The 25092-nt window shown below is 37.9% G+C and overlaps 1 protein-coding gene across 2 annotated transcripts in view; it reads right to left on the bottom strand.

Moving 5' to 3' along the window:
- The window catches only part of CSGALNACT2 (chondroitin sulfate N-acetylgalactosaminyltransferase 2), a 55087-nt gene extending 31207 nt beyond the window's left edge, over window positions 1-23880 (bottom strand). For both annotated transcript variants that reach the window (XM_081233118.1, XM_081233119.1), the window contains exons 1-2: window positions 23759-23880; window positions 1112-2046 (exon numbers count right to left, since the gene is read on the bottom strand). In XM_081233118.1, coding sequence (XP_081089244.1) covers window positions 1112-1772 — 661 coding nt within the window. In that variant the 5' untranslated portion in view covers window positions 1773-2046; window positions 23759-23880. The remainder of the gene's footprint in view (window positions 1-1111; window positions 2047-23758) is intronic.
- Between the last annotated feature and the right edge of the window lie 1212 nt (window positions 23881-25092).

Below are 25092 nucleotides of genomic sequence, written 5' to 3'. Positions count from 1 at the left end.
ATAGGTTCCTTCCTTTTTAGGCAGACATGAAGACATTTTACATATCTTAGTTATCTTATTTCCTCTGCAGCTTTCAATTCTGCCATAAGCTACAAACATATACAGTGAAAAGACAAAAAGCTGAGCTTCCAGAAAAATTACAAGCGTTTCGAAAGAAACAACCCATCAAACATTGCAGGAAGTGACAGGGGAAAAAAGAGGTAGCTATAGGGAGAAGACAGCTAAAATGCCACAGAAAAGCACAAGCCCCTCCCTGATGGCCTCCAAAGGCTCAAGGTATTATATTATATTATAGCAAGTGATACCCATGATGATTTAGGGTCAAAAAAAAAAAAAACTACACGTGGTATACTGTTTACAGAATCGAGCAAAGAGAACTTTCAAGACATATTTGTATCCAAGACGGTTTTAAGTCTACAATTAAATACCTAGCAGGGGGTATTAAGATGGAGATGGGTTGGGATTTATAATTATTCTTGTTTATATTAATCAACAAATATCTTAAATTTATACAAATGTTCCTCAACTTCTGAGTCACGTCCCATTTTGACATATAAAAATCCTATGCCCTTTCTGCAGTCTGTATTAGGAAAATAGGTTTATTTCTTTACTTTTCCAAATGCCAAATATGCTTTTCAAAACTATGTATGCCTCTTGATGTTCTGACATGTGTTTCTCCTCCACTCAAAATACAGAACAATCACTAATCTAAATTAGGTTCTTTTTCTTTCCTTTAGCAAATGGTTTTCAAATCTTGAGCCTTAGTTCATATATTTTAAAAAATATAAAAAACGGACATCAAGACCAGTTAAGAGATGAATGCAAATACATATACGTGCAAATACATATACAACCCTAAGAGCCCTTCGACCTGGGGAGTATTTTGCTATATAAACTTAGATTTATTCTATTTCCCTGGTCCTTATTTTCTATTTTATCATGATAACATTATAATTTTTTCTAAAAAGCCACTTTAAATTCTTGGTGGAATTTAGTGGGTAAAAATTTAAATGTTTTAATACTGTGGATAATGACTGACATAATACTAGCATACAATAACAGAATTTTGTCATACTAACGTAACTATGGACCAACGCTGTTTTCACATTACCTTCTATGAAGTCATTTTCATTAAATACCAGTTTTTCTCCAAGGGGACCATCCTCATCTTCCTGTTCATCGTCTTCATCAGGATTATTAATGACCTCCAAGCCAGCTTCAATAACTTCTACCAATTCATCTCGCTTATCTTTTCTAACTGGTTTTTCCTCAGGATGGCGAGTGAGACCCATTTCCAACTGGAATACTTTCATTAAGGTAAAACTTTCAAAGGGAATGACTCCATACTCACTAGGTAGTTTGGCTCCTATGCTAACTTCAGCTTTGTCAATTTGTGAATGAAGAAACTCTAAAAGATCACTAGGTGCTTGCTCTTTGTTGCCTTGATAGCCTATGCCATTAGCCCCTACATTCTTTTTCTCTTGCAGTGATCTCATCTTTTCACTCATTTCTTGCAATTCTTGTTTTAATTGGGCAATTTGGCGTTTCAGACTGGTTGCTCTGGTTTGATAATGTTCTTCTTGCTCCTGTAGGAGGGCTTGATAATACTCTTTACCATAATTTTCCCCAACGATACCGGGAAGAGATGCATTTCCGTCAGTCTGGGGGGCACATTCCAGAAGGTACAAAAATAATATTAAACTGCAGAGTAAAGCGAGACCCAACAGTAGCCAGTGGGTCCGGGTCTGAAGAATCAATCCTCTTCTAGGCATTCTTATTAATGTGGACTTGCCTAATGAGATGTGCTCTTTGCTTGTTCATACCTTTTGCGAAAGGTTATAAAAGAGTAAAAACAAAATCAGGATTTCCATAAAAGGTACCAAAATGAATTTGGCTGTAGCTTAAAAAATTTCTTCCTTCAGCAGTGAATTCTACTTGAAGAAATGAGAAATAATGCATATTTCCTATATTGTTACCATGATATCCAGAATAAGGAAATCTGATCTACACCATCAGATAAAATCCATGACATGGGTGGTGATTTTTCTGTAAGAAACAGATCAGAATCAATCAGAATTTTGTTTCTTTAAGTATATCACAGTGTTGACAGCTTCAGTAAACTTAGCTATGTGACTACCATAGGCAGAGCACCAGGAGAGGCACTAATATAGAATATTCAGTAAATGCTGGGAGAAGGTATTAAGAAAAATACCTTATGAAACACTAAAATATCACATGTAATACTTTCAACCAGAATGTCTACACATCCATAACCTGAATAAATCAAAGAAACATTAAACTTATGTTTAGCATAGCTTGTGTTACAATAGATAGATTCTATTGGTCCCTAACTATTTGAAAATTACATCACGTATAACTCTTTATTGACATAATATTTCAATTAACTCGCCATTTCCCACCTATAACATATCACCATTTGGGAGGTGAGTTTCTATAAAATGTTTTTGTTATGTTGATAATGGCTTTCTAGAGAGAGAGATTTTCTTCCAGTTTATTCAGTTCAAGCATTCCACTTCATTAATTTCTATAGCTCAACTCAGTCAATATAAGAGCCTTAAAATTAAGTTGGGAGGAAAAACAATTTCAAAAGGTCACAGACATCTGGAAAACACATTAAGAAACAGTTTTATATCCAAAGTCCTCCAGTAGATTATTTGAGCATTAGATCACATAATTCTTTCCACTGTATTACACAGCAACAGATTTCCTACAACTCTGGAAAGTTTGGAGTCTATATAAAGAAAAACAGGAACATATTTATCTACAGGGAAAGAAAATCCAAGAACCGTTTATAAATTTACAAAATTACATGCTATCCCTCATACCACAACCAGCTATGTGAGCTCTTCCATGTTTCTTTCTAAACTAAGGATCCTTAATTCTAGAAATAGAGACGGCTAAACCTAGGAGATAGGAAGCAGGGAAGGCCTCCACTGCAGAGAGAACTTATATTCTAATGAAGGGTTTGTCAAGAAGAACATGTGATACTACACCCTGCTTTTAACAGAGTTGGTTTCTACCAGTGCAGCAGAACCTATGGAGGAAGGTCACTAGAGAACATCAGCCCTCGTCAGTTTCTTGTTGATTAGGAAAGCCTGGATGCCTTCTGTGAAAAATGCTGCAATGTGTGTTTTTTGTGGCACATATTTATACAAAATGTAGGATAGATTCAAACTTCTTTTGGCTAGTGGATCACAAACAATGGACTTAACTACCCTTAGCCATTTATTACTTTAGTTAACCAAAAGATAACCAAGTATCCTTAAAATTTTAATTCACAAGTTTTACTATGATGGCATCTGTTTTACTGCTTATAAATCTTATTTAAGTGATATAGAAAAAATTGGAAAAAAATTGGTACTGTATCAAGAAAACTAAGTAAAAAACAAAGCCAGTATTAGTTCTAGGACTTTAACATGTCTCAGAACTGTAATTCTTAGCATAAGAAACCACTTAAATTTCATTGTTTAAAAGTTAAAACTCAGAGGTATCTCTTAACTATAAGTTATTACTAGCCCGTTTATAGGGAAAAGAAAGATTAAAACTAAAAATGTGGGAACATAATCTTGAATAAGTTAATAAAGTTATATATATTTAACTATACTATATTCGAACTTGATAACTAACAGCATATAAGCTAAGCATGTCAACCTTATATTAATATGGTACCTCATAGTTTTTTTCTTTGTATAGACAATGTATTTTAAACTGTGAGATATCACCCATTAATGGGTCACTACCAAAGGTTTACTTTTCAGTGAAATAGAACAGGAAATACTGGTGCATATCACATATAGTAGTAAATTTTGTGTTGCAAATACACACACATACATATGCATGAGCTACCCACATAAAATGTATTTATAAGTGGGTTGTGATCCAAAAATCTTGAAAAATACTGACTTATAAGGTATTTTTATACATTTCCCATGTCATCCTTTCAGAATAGTGTTGCTAGTATTTCTTTTGTATAGGAAAAATAGGTTCAGAAATGAAAAGATTTAAATAAGGTTATATAACTATTAAGTGGCAACATTAAAGCCAAGGTCTTCTTTCTCCCTCCTTTAAGCAAAATACAGGTCTGAGATATCTTACATGCTTATCTTACAGCTGAATATCTTATGGTTAAATATTATCCACTGAAATGAAAGAAAAGTTGCTGTAATTAAAGATATTTTTGATGTGGACCATTTTTAAACTCTTTATTGAATTTGTTACAGTATTGCTTCTGTTTTATGTTTTTTGGTTTTTTGGCCATGAGGCATGTGGGATCTTAGCTTCCCGACCAGGGATCAAACCCGCACCCCCTGCATTGGAAGGTGAAGTTTTAACCACTGGACCTCCAGGGAAGTCCCTGTAATTATTTTAGACTATAAATGTTAGTTGCATAGCTCTGTGGTTGTTAAACATAAAAGATTCCAATTAAAGTCATATTTGCCTTTATGTTCCCTGAAGGGAACTCTTTAACAACATCCTAAAAAACTAGATTATGACAACTCTAAATATGTTAAGAATAATATTAGAGAACACACCCATCTTCTGCTGTTACACCTTGACTGCCATCATTCTATGTAGTCTGTTTGTATGATAAACCAAGTTCATTCATAACCCAGAGTTAATCCCAAGCAACCTTCCAAGCACCAACAGCAGATAGTTAAGTGTTCTGAGGAGAGAATGGGATACTGTGGAAATGGAAAACTGAGCTGTCAAAGATATGTAAAACAAAATCAAAGAGCTCAGAGTAGAAAGAAATGTGAGGAGCCATCAATTCTTACACTCTAAAACAGACTAAAGAGACTTCCTCTTATAGCCAAGATCAAGTAACATGGACCAGATTTACTCTCACACTGGAAACAACTAAAAACAAACAAAATCAATTTTTAAAAAAACTCAATATATGAAACAATGATTTTCAAGATACTGAACATTAGGTAATAAAGTACACTGATCCTTGGAGAAACAAAAAACAAGTGGCTGCACAGCTTTCTGCCGTAGTTTCCAGGCCATAGCACAGGGAGTCCCCTCCTAAGTAGAGCCCAGGTAACTCCCTGAGTTGATGAGGTGGAGCTGACAGTCTGAGGAGACCAAGGTAGCTAGGTTCAAAGGATATAGTACCAGAGGAGAGAGCTGGACAGGGAGAGAACTCCAGAGATCTCAAGAGGACACCCTTTGGGTGTGCAGCAGAGCACTAATAAGGGCAGGCATATGAAGAAACTAACTGAGGCTAAGGACAGAAGCACACAAAAAATTAGAAGACACAGAACTCAGCATTCAAACAGGGCCAAGAATAGTGACTGTTCCCACCAGACAAACTGGAAAACCTCAAAATTCATGGGGCATTGGGTAGAGTACTCAAAAAGGTCTTGCCTCAGTAGTGGGAAATAATTAGCTCTAGACTAAACACGGGCCTGATCCTGCCAACAAACCTTAAAAGCAAGACCTGAAAGGATCAAATTGTTTCCATATAACTGTACAACAAGCCTCACAAATATTTATAGGAATATAAAAATATCCAGCATCCAGTAAAATAAAATTCAAAATGTTTGCCCTCCAAACAAAAATGATCAGGCATACAAAGAAAAAGAAAAACACAACCCATAATGAAAAAATTAATGATTGAAACTGACCTAGAAATGACAGAGGTGCTGGAATTCACAGAAAAGGACATTAAAACAGTTATTATAACTGTATTTAAAAAGATATTCATGTTCAAAAAAATAGGGAGACACACAGATGACATTAAAAAAAGATCCAAATTGAACTAAGGAGATGAAAACATCAATTTCTGAGATGAAAAATATACTGAATGGGATTAACAGCAGATATTTCAGAACAAAATATTAATGAATTGAACACATAGCAACAGAAATTATTCAAAATATAGAAGGAAAAAATAATGAAAAACATGAATAGAGCACCTGATAAGCTGCGTGACAACTTCAAGCAGCCTAATATATATGTAACTAGAGTCTCCAAACGAGGGGGAGGGGGCTACGGGAAATATTTAAAGAAATAAGGCTGAAATTTTTCCAAATTTGATGAACTATCAACACATATATCCAAGAAGCTCAACGAATACCAAATACAAAAGCCACAAAGAAAACTAAAGCAAAGCTCATGATAATCAAACTGCACAAATCCTACGATAAACAGAAAATCTTAAAAGTGGCCAAAGGAAAAAAACACATCATACAAAAACAAAAAACAAAGAGAATGGAGCAATGTCTTTAAAGAACTGAAAGGAAAAATACATCTACCTAGAATTCTACATTCAGAAAAAGTATTCAAGAACAAAGACAAAAACCTTTTTTTTAGATATTAAAAAGCTAAAAGAATTCATCACCATCAGACCTTCACTACAAGTCCTTTAGGCAGAAGGAAAATGTTAGCAGATGGAAATATGGATCTACACAAAGCAATGAAGAAACCAGAAATGTTAACTACATGGATAATTACAAGATGTCTTTCTTTTTTTTTTGGCGACACTGCGCAGCTTGTGGGATGTTAGTTCCCGGACCAGGGATTGAACCCGGGCCACAGCAGTGAAAGTGCTGAGTCCTAACCACTGGACCGCCAGGGAATTCCCCAAGATTTCTGTTATTACTTAAATTGCTTTCAAATATAACTGAATGAAATGGACAAATTCCTAGAAAGAGACAAACTACTGTAACTGACTCAAGGAGAAATAGTAAATACGAATAGACTTATAATGAGATTCAATTAGTAATCAAAAAGCTACCCACAAAGAAAAGTCCAGAATCAGATGGTTTTACCAGTGAACTCAACCAAGAATTAATAAGAATTATTACCAATGCTTCACAAACTCTTCCAAAAAACAGAGGAATACCTCCCAACTCATTCTATAAGGCCAGTATTGCTGTGCTACTAAAACCAGATAAAGATATCAAAAGAAAACTACAGATCAATATTCCTTATGAATATAGACACAAAAATCCTTAACAAAACGTTAGCACACTAAATCTATCAACACAAAACACCATGACCAAGTGTGATTTATCCCAAAAATGCAAGGTGAATTTACCATCTGAAAATCAATTGATGCAATACACCACATCAATAGAATAAAGGAAAAAACCCGTATGATTCTATCAATAGACACAGAAAAAACATTTCACAAAATCCAGCACCACTTCATGATAAAACCACCCAACAAACAAGGAATAGAAGGCAACTTCCTCAACCTGATAAAGGGCATATATAAAAAACCCACAGCTAACTTCATATTTAACGGTGAAAGACTGCATGCTTTCCCCCTAAGATCATGAATAAGAAAAGGATGTCTGCTCTCATCACTTCTATTAAACATTGTATTGAAGGATGTTCTAGTCAGGGCAATTAGGCAAGAAAACAAAATAAAAGACATCTGAATTGAAAAAAAAGAGGACTATCTCTATTTGCAGATGATGTGATCTTGCATAAAGAAAATCCTAAGAAATTAGGAACTCAGGATACAAGATCAATAAACAAAAATCAACTGCATTTCTATATACCAGCAATGAACAATCTGAAAATAAAATTATGAGAACAATTTGTTTACACCAAAAAAAATAAAAGTGCTTAGGAATAATTTTAACAAAAGATTGGGGCTTCCCTGGTGGTGCAGTGGTTGAGAGTCCACCTGCCGATGCAGGGGACACGGGTTCGTGCCCCGGTCCGGGAAGATCCCACATGCCACAGAGCGGCTGGGCCCATGAGCCATGGCCGCTGGGCCTGCGTGTCTGGAGCCTGTGCTCCACAACGTGAGAGGCTACAACAGTGAGAGGCCCGCGTACCGCAAAAAAAAAAAAAAGAAGTACAAAGATAGGCTCAAGATGGCGGAGGAGTAGGATGTGGAGCTCACCTCCTCCCACAAATACATCAAAAATACATCTACATGTGGAACAATTCACACAGAACATCTACTGAACACTGACAGAAGACCTCAAACTTCCAAAAGGGCAAGAAAATCTCCACATAACTGTGTGGGACATAAGAAAAAAGAAAAAAAAAGAGAGAGAAAGGAATCAGGATGGGACCTGTGCCCCTGGGAGGGAGCTGTGAAAGAGGAAAAGTTTCTGCACACTGCAAAGTCCCCTTACTGGTGGGGAAATCATCCGGCACAGAGGGGGAGCTTCAGAGCCTGGGAGGAGAGCGTAGCAAACTGTTTGCAGAAGGCAAAGTGGAGAGAGACCTGCAGAGATGGTCGGGGCCACCGCCAAGCACTCCCCAGGCTGAGAGGCTTGTCATTCGTCCGCTGGGGTGGGTGGGTGCTGGGTGCTGAGGCTTGGGCTTTGGAGGTCAGACCTGGGGAGAATACTGGGGCTGGCTGCATGGAGACAGCCTGAAGGGGCTAGGGTGTTGTGTGCCACAACTCAAAGAGTAAGGGAAGAAGCCTGGTCCTGCCAGAGAGGCAAGGTGCCATTGTTGGGGCGCACGAGGAGGGGGTGCCATGGCCGTAGGAGCTTCTTTCTCCACACGTGCTCTCTATTGGCAGGGCACCTCCTACACGAGCTCCAGGGCTGGGCATGAGCCACCGCTGCCATCTCTGACTCCAGAAGTGGGAGCAGACCATTGCCACTGGCAAGGGTCCTGCAAGTGGACGCTGGTTACTGCCCCCACCTCCCTGGGAGCATGTGCGGGCTATGCACCTGCACACCCCCTATCAAGGGGATAATGGGCAGCACATGCTAAGCAAAGAGACAGCAAGCACCCAAACCAAAAACAGCCCTCAAGCCAAAAAAATATTAAACACAAGCTACACAGGGACACACCTGCATATAAAGAGCCCTCCAAGACTACAGTAGATAATTGTTTCACAGCGTAAGAAAAATATAAGCAAAATGAAGAAGCAGAGGAATAGCTCCCAGTTAAAAGACCCAGAGAATTCCCCTGAAGGAACAAACAATGAAACAGACCTCTTTAGTCTAACAGACACCAAGTTCAAAAAGGAGGTAATGAAAGTACTGAAGAAATTAAGAAAGGGTATCAACAGAAATGAAGATTATTGTAAAAAGGAACTAGAAACTATAAGGAGGAGCCAAGAAAAATTGGAAAATTCATTTGCTGAGATGAAAGTTGAGCTAAAGGCAACAAACAGCAGAATGAATAATGCAGAAGAAAGAATATGTGATCTGGAAGATAGAATAATGGAAATAACCCAATCAAAACAACAGACAGAAAGCCAAATGAAAAAAAAATGAAAGTAATATAAGAGACCTGTGGAATAATACAAAGTGTGCCAATCTACACATAGTAGGGATTCCAGAAGGAGAACAAAGAAAAAAGGGAATTGAAAATGTATTTGAAGAAATTATGGCTGAAAACTTCCCAAACCTAAAGAAGGAAACAGATATGCAGATACAGGAAGCACAGAGGCTCCCAAACAAGGTGAACCTGAACAGACCTACACCAAGACATATTATAATAAAAATGGCAAAAGTTAAAGATAAAAAGGATTCTAAAGGCAGCAAGAGAAAAACAGAGTTAATTACAAGGGAACCCCCATAAGGCTATCAGCTGATTTCTCTAAAGAAACAGTGCAGCCAGAAGGGAGTGGCAAAATACATTCAAAGTCTTGAAAGGGAAAAATCTGCAACCTAGAATACTCTACCCAGCAAGGTCATCATTTAGAATAGAGTAGAAATAAAGAATTTCTCAAATAAGCAAAAACTAAAAGAATACAACAATACTAAACCTATCCTAAAAGAAATATTGAAAGGTCTTCTCTAAACAGAAAAGCAGCAGGAAGATACAGGAGGGAGGAAATCACAACTGGAAAGTAAATCACTTAAATTAGCTGGTATACAGAGCAAAAAGGAAAAAAAAAGAGAAAAAACCTATTTGTGAAAGCAATGATAAACACAAGGAACAGCAAAAGGATGGGAAGGAGAGTAAGAAAATGTAGATTCTTTTTTTTGAGTGTGTTAGAGGCTATATGACTATGAATCTAAAGCAAGCAGATATAGGAAGGGGTTAACATACTTGAAAAACAGGGCAACCACAAATCAAAAACATACAACAGATTCACAAAAACCAAAAAGAACACAAGCATAAAATAAAAGGAAATCATCAAACCACAAAAAGAAAAAGGAACAAAGAAAAAACAGAATCAACTGGAAAACAAGGTTTAAAATGGCAATAAATATATATGTATCAATAATTCCTTAAATGTCAATGGACTGAATGCTCCAATCAAAAGACAGAGTGGCAAACTGGGTAAAAAAACAAAAGCCTACAATATGCTGCTGCCTACAAGAGACCCATCTTAGGGAAAAGGACACACACAGACTGAAAGTGACAAGATGGAAAAAGATATTTCATGCAAATGGAAATGACAAGAAAGCCACAGTTGCAATACTCGTATCAGACAAAATACTTCAAAACAAGGCCATAAAGAAAGATAAAGAAGGAAACTATATAATGATAAAAGGATCAATACAAGAAGATGATTTTACACTGGTCAACATATATGCACCTAATATAAGAGCATCCAAATACATAAAACAAACACTAACAGACATAAAGGGAGAAACTGATGGGAATACAATAATATTAGGAGACTTTAACACCCCACTCACATCAATGACGGATCTTCTAAACAGAAAATCAGCAAGGCAACAGAGATCCTAAATGATACAACAGAACAGTTAGACTTAATTGATATTTTCAGGACATTACATCCGAAAAAAAAACCCAGAACACATTCTTTCCAAGTGCACATGGAACATTCTCTAGGACTGACCACATACTAGGGCACAAAACTAACCTCAACAAATTTAAGAGTACAGAAATTATTTCAAGCTTCCTCTCTGACCACAACAGCATGAAACTAGAAATCAAACACAAGAAAATAAATGAGGAAAAAAATGATTACATGGAGACTAAGCAACATGCTACTAAAAAACCAATGGGTCAACAAAGAAATCAGAAAGGAAATTAGAAAATGCCTTGAGACAAACAACAATAAAAACACAACCATACAAAATCTATGGGATGCAGGAAAAGCAGTTCTTAGAGGGAAGTGACAGTGATTCAGGCCTTCCTCAAAAAACAAGAAAAATCTCAAGTAAACAACCTAACCTACCACCTAAAAGAATTAGAAAAAGAACAACAAATGAAACCTGAAGTCAGCAGAAGGAAGGAAATAATAAAGTTCAGGGAGGAAATAAATAAAATAGAGATTAAAAAAAAAGAAAGGGCTTCCCTGGTGGCGCAGTGGTTGAGAGTCCGCCTGTCGATGCAGGGGAAACGGGTTTGTGCCCCGGTCTGGGAAGATCCCACATGCCGCGGAGCAGCTGGGCCCGTGAGCCATGGCTGCTGGGCCTGTGCGTCCAGAGCCTGTGCTCCGCAACGGGAGAGGCCACAACAGTGAGAGGCCCACATACCGCAAAAAAAAAAAAAAAAAAAAAAAAAAAAAAGAAAATATCACTAAAACCAAGAGCTGGTTCTTTGAAAGGATAAATAAAATTGACAAACCTCTGGCCAGGACCACCAAGAAGAAAAGAGGGAGAACCCAAATAAACAAAATAAGAAATGAAAAAGGAGAAATCTCAACCAACACCACAGAAATATAAAAAGCCATAAGAAAATACTATGAACAATTATATGTCAACAAATTTGACAGCCTACAAGAAATGGACAACTTTCTAGAAACATACAGCCCACCAAAACTGAATCAAGAAGAAACAGATAATTTGAACGGTCCAATCACTAGCAGTGAAATAGAATCTGTAATAGTAATTTTAAAAAAAACCTCCCTACAAACAAAAGTCCAGGAACAGATGGCTTCACAGGTGAATTACACCAAACATACAAAGAACATATATCGATCCTTCTCAAACTCTTCCACAAGACTGAAGAGGAGGGAACACTCCCAAAGACATTCTATGAAGCCACCATCACCCTGATATCAAAACCAGACAAAGATACCACCAAAAAAGAAAGTTACAAGCCAATATCTTTGATAAATATAGATGCAAAAATTCTCAACAAAATATTAGCAAACTGAATCCAACAACACATAAAAAAGATCATATACCACCACCAAGTGGGATTCATCCCAAGTTCACAAGAATGGGTCAACACACGCAAATCAATCAATGTAATACACCACATTACAAAAGAAAAGTCAAAAACCACATAATCATCTCAACAGATGCAGAAAAAGCATTTGACAAAATTCAATATCCATTCACAATAAATCTCTTACCAAAGCGGGTACAGAGGGAACATATCTCCACATAATAAAAGCCATTTATGACAAACCCACAGCCAATATAATACTTAATGTTGAAATGCTGAAGGTCTTCCCACTAAAATCTGGGAACAAGACAAGGATGCCCACTCTCACCACTTCTATTCAACATAGTATTGGCAGGCCTATCCACAGCAATCAGACAAGAAAAAGAAATACAGTAAGTCCACTATATACGAAAGAGTTCCATTATGAGAGCATGCTCATAAGTCCAACTTGTTCATAAGTCCAACAAAGTTAGCCTAGGTACCCAACTAACACAATCATCTATATAGTACTGTACTGTAATTGGTTTATAATACTTTTCACACAAATAATACATAACAAACACAAAAAATAAAACATTTTTAATCTTACAGTACAGTACCTGGAAAAGTACAGTAGTACAACAGCTGGCATATAGGGGTTGGCATCAAGTGAACAGGCAAGAAGAGTTACTGACTGGAGGAGGGAGAGGAGGTGGGAGATGGTAGAGCTGAAGGATCATCAGCAATAGGAGATGGAGGGCAAGCTGCAATTTCACTCATGCCTGACGTTGGTGGCACAGGTTCTGGTTCCTTGCTGGATTCAATTCTATCTAACCTCTTGAAAAAATGATCCAGTGATATCTGGGTAGTAGCTCTTTTTTTCTTGTCATAGAAGACACAGTAGTACTGGATTGTATTCTGAATGGCTGCTGCAACCTTTGTGTACCGTTCTACGTCCAGGTCCTCTGCCTCTAAAACTAACAGTTAGTTCTCCTCAAACAGAACTAACTTACGTGATTAGACATGTGAACGCACATTCGAATCTTTGGAAGCTCACAACTTGAAGGTTCGTATGTAGGGTACTTACTGTAAAAGGTACCCACATTGGAAGGGAAGAGGCAAAATTGTCACTATATGCAGATAACATGATACTATATATAGAAAGCCCTAAGGACTCCACACAAAAATTACTATATCTAATAAATGAATTCAGCAAAGTACCAGGATACAAAATTAACATTCAGAAATCGGTTGCATTTCTTTACACTAACAATGAGATACCAGAAAGGGAATGTAAAAAAAAACAAAAAAACAAAAAACTTTTAAAATCACACCAAAAAAAAAAAATACCTAGGAATAAACCTGATCAAGGAGGTGAAAAACTTATACTCTGAGAAGTATAAAACATTAGTAAAGGAAATTAAAGATGATTCAAAGAAATGGAAAAATTTCCCATGATCAAAAATTTATATGGAACCATAAAAGAAAATTTCCCATGCTCAAAAATTTATATGGAACCATAAAAGACCCAGAATTGCCAAAGCAATCCTGAGGAAAAAAACAAAGCAGGAGGCATAACTCTCCCAGACTTCAGACATTACTACAAAGCTACAATAATCAAAACAGTGTGGTATTCGTACAAAAACACAACATATGGAGCAATGGAACAGAAAAGAGAGTCCAGAAATAAACCCACACACCTACAGTCAATTAATCTTCAACAAAGGTGGCAAGAACATAAAATGGGAAAAAGTCTCTTCAGCAAGTGGTACTAGGAAAGTTGGACAGCTGCATGTAAACCAATGAAGTTAAAACACACCCTCATACCATGCACAAAAATAAACTCAAAATGGCTTAAAGACATAAACATAAGACATTACACCATAAAACTCCTAGAAGAGAGCACGGGCAAAACATTCTCTGACATAAATCGTACCAATGTTTTCTTAAGTCAGTCTCCCAAGGCAATGGAAATAAAAACAAAAACAAACAAACAGGACCTAATTAAACTTACAAGCTTTTGCACAGCAAAGGAAACCATAAAAAAAAAAAAGACAACCTACAGAGGACTGGGAGAGAATATTTGCAAATGATGCGACTGACAAGGGCTTAATCTCCAAAATATACAAATAGCTCATACAATTCAACAACAAAAAAACAAACAACCCAATTGAAAAATGGGCAGAAGACCTTAGCAGACATTTCTCCAAAGGAGATATACAAATGGCCAGTAGGCACATGAAAAGATGCTCAACATCGCTAATTATTAGAGAAACGTAAATCAAAACTACAATGAGGTACCACCTCACACCAGTCAGAATGGCCATCGTTAAAAAGTCTACGAATAACAAATGTTGGAGAGGGTGTGGAGAAAAGGGAACTCTCCTACACTGTTGGTGGGAATGTAAGTTGGTGCAGCCACTGTGGAAAACAGTATGGAGGTTCCTCAGAAAACTAAAAACAGAATTACCATATGACCCAGCAATCACACTCCTGGGCATACAGCCAGATAAAACTACAATTCAAAAAGATACATGCACCCCTATGTTCATAGCAGCACTATTCACAATAGCCAAGACATGGAAACAACCTCAATGTCCATCGACAGATGAATGGATAAAGTAGATGTGGTACATATATACAATGGAATACTACTACTCAGCCATAAGAAAGAATGAAATAATGTCATTTGCAGCAACATGAATGCAACTAGAGATTATCATACTAAGTGAAGTCAAAAAGAGACAAATACCATAGGATATCACTTATATGTGGAATCTAAAACACGGCACAACTGAACCTACCTACAAAACAGAAAGAGACTCACAGACATAGAGAACAGACTTGTGGTTGCCACGGGAGAGGGGGGAGGGAGAGGGATGAACTGGGATTTTGAGGTTAGTAGATGAAAACTATTACATGTAGAATGGATAAACAACAAGGTCCTATTGAATAACACAGGGAACTATATCCAATCTCCTGGGATAAACCACAATGGAAAAGAATATAAAAAAAGAATGTATATGTTTGTATAACTGAGTCACTTTGTTGTACAGCAGAAATTAGCACAACATTGTAAACCCACTATACTTCAACTAAAAAAAAAAGAAGTACAAGGCTTGTATTCTGAAAACTACAATACACTGTTAAAAGAAATTAAAGATTTAAATAAGTGGAAAGATACCGATGCTCATTGACTGGAAGACTTGATATTATTAAGATGGCAATACTCTCAAAATTGATTTACAGATTCAACACAATCCTCTTCAGATTCCCAGCTTTACGGAAATTGACAAGCTTATCCTAAATTCATGGAAATTCAAGGAACCCAGAAGAGCCAAAACAGTACTGAGAAAGAACAAAATTGGAGGACTCAACTTTCCCATTTCAAAACTTACTTCAAAGCTACAGTAATCAAGATAGCATGGAACTAGCATAAGACTAGACATATGGATCAATGGGATAGAATTTAGGATCCAGAAATAAAACTTCACATTAAGTCAAGTGATTTTCAACAAGGGTGGCAAGGTAACTCAATGGGAAAAGAACAGTCTTTTCAATAAATGGTGCTAGGATACCTAGATACTCACAAGCAAAAGAACGAAACTGAATCTCTACCTCACCCTATAGTCAAAAGTTAACTCAAAATGGGTCAAACATCTAAATGTAAGAGTTAAAACTATAAAGCTATACACTTATAAACAAAACATAAATGTAAATCTTTGTGACCTTGGATTAGGCAATGGTTTCTTAGATCTATGACATCAAAATACCAAAGACCAAATACATAAATTAGACTTCATTAAAATTAAAAAGTTTTGTGCTGTAAAGGGTATCATCAAGAAAGTGAAAAGGATGGGAGAAAATATTTGTAAACCATATATCTACTAGGAAATATAATAGAATATATAAATATATATATCTAGAATATATAAGATGCATCTAGAATATATAAAGAACTCTTACAACTCAATATTAAAAAAATAAATAACCCAATGAACAAAAGGTATGAATAGACATTTTTCTAAAGATTAAGCCGATAAGCATATGAAAATATGGTCAACATCATAAACCAATAGGGAAATGCAAATGAAAACTACAATGAGATACCGCTTCATATGCACTAGGATATAATTTAAAATGAATTACAGGGGAGAAGGGCATAATAGGGGAAGGGGGTTAAGAGGTACGAACTACTAGGTTTAAAGTAAATAAGATACAAGGATGTAATGCACAGCACAGGGAACTTAGTTAATATTTTATAACTTTAAATGGAGTATAACCTATAAAAGTATTGAATCATTATGTCATACACCTGAAACTAATACTTTAAGTCAACTGTACTTCAATTTTAAAAAAATCACAAAATGAATCACAGATTTAAATGAAAACCTTAAAATATAAAACTAGAAGCATAAGAGAAAATCTCTGTGACCTTGAATTAGGCAAAGATTTCTTTGATATGACACTAACAGCATAACTGATAAACTGGACTTCAACAAAATTTGTGCTCTTTGAAGAACACTATAAAGGGAATGGAAAAACAAGTGACAGGCCGGGAGAAAATATGGGCAAAGCAATATATATGATAAAAGACATGTATTCAGAATCTATTTTTAAAAGTATCAAAATGCAATAACAAAACAAACACAATAAAAAATTGGCAAAAGATTTGAAGAAACACTTCAAATAAGCACATGAAAAAAAAATACTCAACACTGTTAGCCATCAGGGAAATGCAAATTCAAACCAAAATGAGACACCACAATGGCTAATCTTAGACTGGCTAAAATTAAAAAGATTGATATGTTGGTGACAATGTGGAGGAACTAGAACTTTAATACACTGCTGGTGGTAATGTGAGATGGTTTCACAGTTTCTTAACAAGTTAAATATAAGCCTATCGCTTGATTGAGCCATTCCATTCCTAGATATTTAACCAAGAGAAATGAAAGCATATGTCCATACAAAGACTTGTACACACATGTTCATAACAGCTTTATATGAAACAGCCAAAAACTAGAAATAACTCAAATGTCCATTAACAAGTGAATGGATAAACAAACTAATACAGCCATACAATGGAACACAGCTCAGCAATAAAAAGGAATAAACTACTGATACATGTTTCAATATGGGTGAATCTCAATAATAGAAGCCCAACAAGAAAGGAGTACAATGAAAGAGTATGATTCCATTTATATAAATTCTAGAAAACGTAAGGTAATTTGTAGTGGCAGAAAGCAGAGGAGTCAGTGGTTGCCTGGGATGGGGCGAGGGTAGGGAAGGTCGTACCAGGAAGGAATTATAAAAGGGCACAAAGAAACTTTTGGGAGTGATGGATTTGTCCATCATTTTGATTGTGGTGATGATTTCAGGTATATACAGTATATTCAAATTATCAAATTTTATACTTTAAACATGTGTAGTTTATTGTAAGTCAATTATACCTCAATGAAGCTGTTTAGTAGTGCCAAAGAGGCATTTGTAAGTAAACTCCATTTTGTTCATTAAGACAAATATGAAGATTTGTTGACTACAAATCTGGATTTAAAAAGACAAAACGAAGCATACACCAGGTCCCGGCCCCCACAAAAGTAGTAGTTAGATTACTCTGAAAGTCTTGTTACATCTTTTCTATTTGCCTTGTGCTTCTGAGAAAACAAGAGAGTATTAAAGATAGTTCATTCTACAGTAATGATCCCTAAATAATATGACCTTTAACCAGTTTCTACTCAAACATTTGATTCTATAATTTTATGAAACTACCAATAAACATTTCATAATCACTTCCAGGATGCTTACACTGCAATGTGCCAAACTAACTTCTGCAATAAGAGTAGCCTACTGCTTTCTGCAAAATACAAGCAACCCATTTGAATCTGAATCTATTTATTTTCAACGTTCTAGTCTGTATAATCTTCCTAAATTTTCTGAACAATTTCTAAAGTTTTCAAATACTAAATGTATAATTTTGAGTTCATTCTTTAAACAACAAAAAGTCACAAAAATTATTAGGAAAACAAAACCTCTGTCAGCAGACTAAACTAAAACATTATGAAGTACAAACACATGTAAGGGAGAGGATTAGAACTTTTTACTTCTTGAGCAACTGATGAGTATTACAATGATACATGGATTCTGTAAGGTCATTGGACAAATACTTTGTAAATATTCAGAAATAGCAATCACCAAAAGGCAGCGTGCATTCAACAAATATTTGAGTACCTACTGTATGTCAGGCACTGCAATGAATGGAATATTCCCCCCCTCACCGACAAATTCATATGTTGAAATCCTAACCCCCAATATGGCAGTATTAGGAGTAGGGCCTTTGGGAGATAATCAGTTCATGAGGGTGGAGCCCTCCTGAATGGGATTAGTGTCCTTATGAGAGAAACCCCAGAGAATTAAGTAGCCCTCTTTCTGCCTTGTGAAGATACAAGAAGTTGACTGTCTACAACCTGGAAGAGGATCCTCACCAGAACCCAACTATGCTGGCACCCTGATCTCAGACTTGAGAAATATATTTGCTGTTTATAAGCCACTCAGTCTATGGTACTTTGTTATAACTGCCCAAACTGACTAAGACAGCCACTGTGTTGGATGCCAAGAACAAGTAACATCAGATGGATCATTTTGACAAGTGTTTCCAGGGAAAATTAAATTTATGGTACGTGGATTTCAGCAAAACAAATGGGAGTAATACACATATCTTTATAAATAAAGCAGAAAATTGTGCCAAAGGCAGCCTGTGGCACAGTAAAAACTGAGTCAAGTGTCATAGCTACTTAATAGTTATGTGATCTTGAGCATAATACTTAACCTTTCTGGGCTTCCTCTGTAAAAAGAAATCACTTGCTTGGATGGCCAAGGTTCTTTCCAAGGTGTTACAATTCCTTTGATGAACGATAAACTAAAAATACACACACACACACACACACATTCTTATTTTTTGGAGGACAAATCTGATTTAAATGCACATGCCCTTTAGTGCAACAATTTGCAATTCCACTTTTAAGATTCTAAACTACAGAAATATTCATACTAGTATATAAAGTCACATGCATAAGATGTTTACTAGTGTTATATGTAACAGCTAAATAAAAATAAAAGCAACTTTATCCATCAGTAGGGGAAAGGTTCAGTAAACTGCAGACATTTATACAATAGAATGTCTATCTAAAAGGAATGAGGTAGATCCAGATGTGCTGACATAGATAGTATCTATACAATGGTGTTAACAAATTACAAATAATTCTTTCAGTTTTTGTCTGTATAAAAGTCTTGGGAGCCAGATAGCCTAAGTTCACATATCTGCTCGACCACTTTCTAACTCATCAACACAGACAAGTTCCTTAATCTCTATAAGTTTCAGTTTTCTCACCCGTTAAGTGGGTACAGTTATAGCATCTACCTTGGAGTATTATTGTAACAATTAACCAAGTAAAACATGACAAGCATTAAGTGTTCAGTAAGTTTTAGGTATTATTCCCCATTACTCAAAGTTTTGTTTTGTTGTTGTTAATGGTTAAACCTATCAAGCTTTTCCTGTATTACTTCTCAATTTTGGCTTCCCTACCAGAAATAATCCTACTATAAAATGTATTTCCTCAAATAGATAGTCAATTCTTACCACTTATTAAACAATCCATGCTCTTGACACTAATTTGAAATGCCACTTTAATCATAAGCAAAATTCCTATATATATGGAAGTCTATTTCTGGCCTCTAAATCGGGGGTTAGCAAACATTTTAGGTAAAGAGTCAAGTAGCAAAGATCACAACCAATTAACTCTGCCTTGTAGCACAAAATGCGTAAATGAATGGCACAGGTCTGTTCCAATGGACACTGAAATTTGAACTTCATATAATTTTCATGTTACAAACTATTATTTTTTTTCCCAAGCACTTAAAAATATAAAAGCCACTCTTAGGTCACAGATCATACTAAAACAGGTGGTCAGCCAGATTTGGCAATCCATGCTCTAAACGCTTACAATTTTTACACTCCTAAAAATTTCTTATATTTATAAAATTCCACAAAATAAATACACGTGATAAAAAGGTTAAACACTATATAAGGGCATAGAGTGACATCTCTCCCTTCTATCCCAGAGGCCCAGTTCCCCTCTCCAGTTTTTCTGTATCCTTTTATTTATTTATTATTATTATTTTTTTTGGCGGTGTTGGATCTTCGTTGCTGCGGCGGGCTTTCTCTAGGTGCGGTGAGTGGGGGTTACTCTTTGTTGCAGTGCACAGGCTTCTCATTGCGGTGGCTTCTCTTGTTGCGGTGCACGGGCTTCAGTAGTTTTGGCATGTGGGCTCAGTAGTTGTGGCTCCCAGGCTCTAGAGCGCAGGCTCAGTAGTTGTGGCGCACGGGCTTAGTTGCTCCACGGCATGTGGGATCTTCCGGGACCAGGGATTGAAGTCACATCCCCTGCACTGGCAGGCGGATTCTTAACCACTGCGCCACCAGGGAAGTCCCTTGTGTATCCTTTTAAATCTACTGGCACTATTAACATCTCAGCAGACATAGTCTTATATGTATATACATGACTTTCCACATGTTAATTCATCTATAGAATAAATCCCTGTTAATGGAATTGCTGGGACAAATTTCCTTAAAGCATTCATTCCAACATGTAACTGGTCAGTATCTATAGCGTAGATACTCAGGATAAGCCTTCCAACATGCCTTTACTTATTACCCACCTTCCCAATCAACTTTAAAATCACGTTAAATATTTCTTCCAGATTACAGACTTGAAAACTACCTACTCTGGTTTATGAATCCTTCCTTTGCATTGCATTACATTTCTTAGCTATAGTTATCAATGCCTTGGAGTAAAGAAATAAGTTTTACTGTTTTCTTTGACCACTGTTTCTTGAATTCCACATCTATTTTTCTTGGATTACTTTTTCATTTGATATAGTACATCCTGAGGTATTCCTAGTGGTTCTGGGTGAAAATGACCTTATTTTGCCCCCACTTTGAATGACAGTTCGGTTAGGGATAAGATTTTGAATTCGAAATATGTCCAATGGAAAAAAAAATGTCCAACAAGCACTTTTAAAACTCTGCTCCACTGTCATCCAGCATTCCATGTCTCAGATTAGAAGTCTAATCAAGTTGCCCAAGATTCTGCCTGGATACTCCTACCTTCATGATCTGTTACCTCTGTGGTTATTTCTCCTCTTCTAATTTCTATTCCCTCCTGGAATTCCTATTAGATGTACACTGGCCCTCTCCTGGATCCATTTTCCACGTTAGCTATTTTTCCCTACTTTCTATGTTTTAATATTCAAGAACTGATTGTGTGTTTTCAGGGCAGCCTGTATATGTTCAGTAGGCATGATACCCTCCAAAATCTATGCATATTAACATTTACCTTAAAGTTTTCTTCTTTTTCTTACATGAACTACATTGCTTCAGGTCCAGTCCTTGTATCTGTTCAGTCTGGGCCATCTCTTACATGCTACTAATTTCCCACAAATGTTTAGTGATTTTTGTTGTCTGTTCCCATTATAAACATATCAGTATCTCAGTACAGGTGGAAATCACTGTACTCCTATAGTAAATTCACAGTTGTAACTAACCTTATAATTCAATTTTACATTTATCCTAGGACTTTGTGCAGTATGACAACAACAATGTAAGTTTTTTGACTTGCAATCCTATGATTCTTCAATCCATTTTTAGGCACATCCTTTTGGTGTTTCATTTCCCCTAGCAACCACTAACTTGAGTAACACAGTTCTTACCTAAGTGTTATACAACAAGCTTCAGGGACAGAATATCACCAGCTCTATCTAACAGACTTGTCTAACAGACAGTTAAACAAATAATGACAGTCTGGTAGAAGACTGTCATAGATGTGCAATCCAAGGAGTAAATAATAATAATATGGTAATGAATCACTTAAGTCTTGAAATCATAATAGTTATGCTTTTTACCAATCTTTAATGTTATAGAAGCTAAAATAACAAATTGTATTTTTTAAAAAGGAAGACTCAGGCTTCCCTGGTGGCGCAGTGGTTGAGAGTCCGCCTGCCAATACAGGGGACACGGGGTCGTGCCCCAGTTCGGGAAGATCCCACATGCCGCGGAGTGGCTGGGCCCATGAGCCATGGCCGCTGAGCCTGCGCGTCCAGAGCCTGTGCTCCGCAACGGGAGAGGCCACAACAGTGAGAGGCCCGCGTACCGCAAAAAAAAAAAAAAAAAAAAAAAAGGAAGACTCCATGATATTTAAAACGTAATTTTCCACCTACCTTATGATTTAGCCATTCCACAGCTGACAGAAATGCACAGATGTTCACCAAGACATTTATAAGAATGTTCATAGCATTCTTCAAAATACATAATATACAAAAACTGGAAACATAAATATCCACCAACAGAGGAGTGTCATATAATGATGCAATGGATTACTACACAGCAATAAAAAAGAATTAACTACTGATACATGAAACATTATGGATGAATCTCATAATCAATATGCTGAGTATACTGTAGGTTTCCATTAATATCAAGCCCCAAATAGACAAAACTAAGAGATGATGAAATCAGAATACTGATGGGGGGTGGGCAGGGGTGTAACTGACTTGGAAGAAGCAGGGGGAAACTCCTGGAATGATGGAAATGTTCTACAGGTATAATATGAAAGCTGGTGGTTGCACAAGTTAATAAAAACATAAAAATTCACTGAGGTGTACAACTAAGATTTATGCGCTTGATGACTTCATAGATATTTTATATCTCAATCAAAAAGTTAAGGAAGAAAAAATGTAATTTCCAAACTGAGGGAACTAAAACTGTGTTTACTTATCTCAAAATTCTCTGAGCCATAAATACTGGATATCCAACATCCTTTTTACATTAAGTAATAAGACAACTTTAGACAAATGGTATCAGAATAATAATACAAAATGAACGTTAACATCCTCAGTCATAAAATACTACTTGGATTCCTACTTCCACGTTCGAAGTCCTGTTTTAATACAACATTAACTCCAGCAAAAATCAAGGCCCAGCTCCTGAGAACCTTCAATGATAGTTAAATGTCCAGACATCGCATATACATCTCAAAAGTAGTCTGACGGATAAAAGCTTCAGGTTTATAATCAAATTTTCATTCTTTCATTCTGCCAATAACATCATAAATAAAAGCTTCACTATGGCGTTTACAAATTATTCCTCGGCAAGTTGCTCAGGAATAGTGTAATTTTCAAGAAGTCTAAAAATGCAAGAGGCTTCCCGTCCTGTGGTCTCCTCGGGGCCACTAATTCTTACACAAATATGCATCTTTTAAAGGTGCCTAGCGTCTGGCAGGCATAGAAAGGCTGCCGCCAGAGAATACTAATTTAACGCAATAAAGCGGTAACAGCTGACTACAAAGTTTACCCACTGAGGGGAGCAGAGATGGCGGTGAGTTGGTTTAAAAAAAAAAAAAGTGATAAAAATAAAACACACGCAAACCAACGGTCTCCGGCAGCACAGTTCTGAAAAGCCAAGTCAAACGGCTCCGAAAAACCGCGGCTTTTCCTGACACCGGAGCAGACTCCGGAGGGCTTGCGGCGAACCCACGGGGACACGACCCCCAGGAGAGCTCGTCCGTGAGGTGACCCGACAGCGACGGGAACCCACAGTCCAGGGCCCGCACCCCAGAGCCCGCACGGGCCGGGCCCGAGCCCTGGGAGCCGCGGGCAAGCGAGGCCGGGTGGCCCGGATACTCACCGACTTCACCCGCCTGCGCACGGCGACCGCCGCCCCTCCGCCACCTCCCCAGCCGCGGGCACACCTGGGCGGCGCCCGACACGCCGGGGCCGCCACCAACTCCACGCCCACCCTCCGGGCGCGCCGCCGCGCCGACAACCTCCACTTCCGGCGCGCGTGAGGAAATGAGGCCGCCGCCGCGGCGCGCGCCCGCCCCGGCCCCGCCCACGCCCGTCCCGCGCCCAGTGCTTGGCATAGAAAAGCTCAGTAATTGGCGTCGAGTACTGATTAACCCTGTATCTGTTACAAATGTGTCTAACCCTGTATCTGTTACAAATGTGTCTGTATGTGTGTGCGCGCGCGTGTAGCCCAAAAAACGATTTGTGGAGGTTAGGAGAGTGAGGGAGGAAGGAAACCGCTCTTGCCCGAGCTAGCGTCTGCAGGGATGGGAGTACCAGCTCCGGCCGGACGGCTGGCTTTGCAGGAGGGAGGGACTCAGCGGGGGATGGCAGCGCTTTCCTGCCCGGGAGCCTTTGCCCTGGGAGCTGGAGGGGGCGATGAGTGCCTGCGTGGGCACTTAGCTAAGGACTGACAGGTCGCCAAAAGTGCCCGAGCATCCTCAGGAGGGCTGGGCTGCGCGTGAGGCCCCAGCGAGGAAACCTTGGGCTGCCAGTCACTCCATTTCTTTGGATCTGAATTTCCGTATATGTGAAAGGAGGGGGTTGAGGTAGACTTTCTGGAAAATGGCTTCGAGGTCTCACACTGTATGACTTTAGTGGGTGGCCCTGACATCCCCTACACTCAGATGCTTATTCCAGGGACATCCCCAAGGCACTCTGTCCGGCCCTGAGCTGAGCAGGTGAGGGGATACCGGGCAGCACCAGACCCTGCCTGTGTCTGGGCAGGACATGGCTGTGCTAAGAGGGGATCTGCCTTCCATCTGGGCTCTGCTCTCCTTAGCGGGTTACCTTGGCAGGCTATGTGGGCTTAAGCCCACAGGCTCTAAGCCTCAGTTTCCTCAGCTGTGTTATGGGGACAATAATAGTACGTGCTTCCTAAGATTGTTGTGAGGATTAAACGCAATTTTGCATTTGAAGTGGTTGGCACTGTGCTTGGTAGGTAGGTGGCAGGCAGTCAGAGCTCATTGTTATCATTAAGTGCATTAGTTAGAGCAGAAGTCTGGGGCGACTGTGGTGGTACATCCTGTAGGAGTGGCAGCATTGCAGGGGGAATCTGTTCCTAATCACAGCTGTCTTCATTGGATGATGGTTGTAGGGATATCTTTAACTTGGATGGTCTCCTTGGATATGTCCTGTGGGGAATTCCATGGGTAGGAGAGTCTGGACAGCCTACTT

Source organism: Mesoplodon bidens (genome assembly GCF_964165515.1).
Source record: "Mesoplodon bidens genome assembly, chromosome: 1".
Taxonomy (NCBI): Eukaryota; Metazoa; Chordata; class Mammalia; order Artiodactyla; family Ziphiidae; genus Mesoplodon; species Mesoplodon bidens.
Note: the sequence above shows the minus strand (reverse complement) of the source record. Positions and strands in the feature narration are given on the sequence as shown.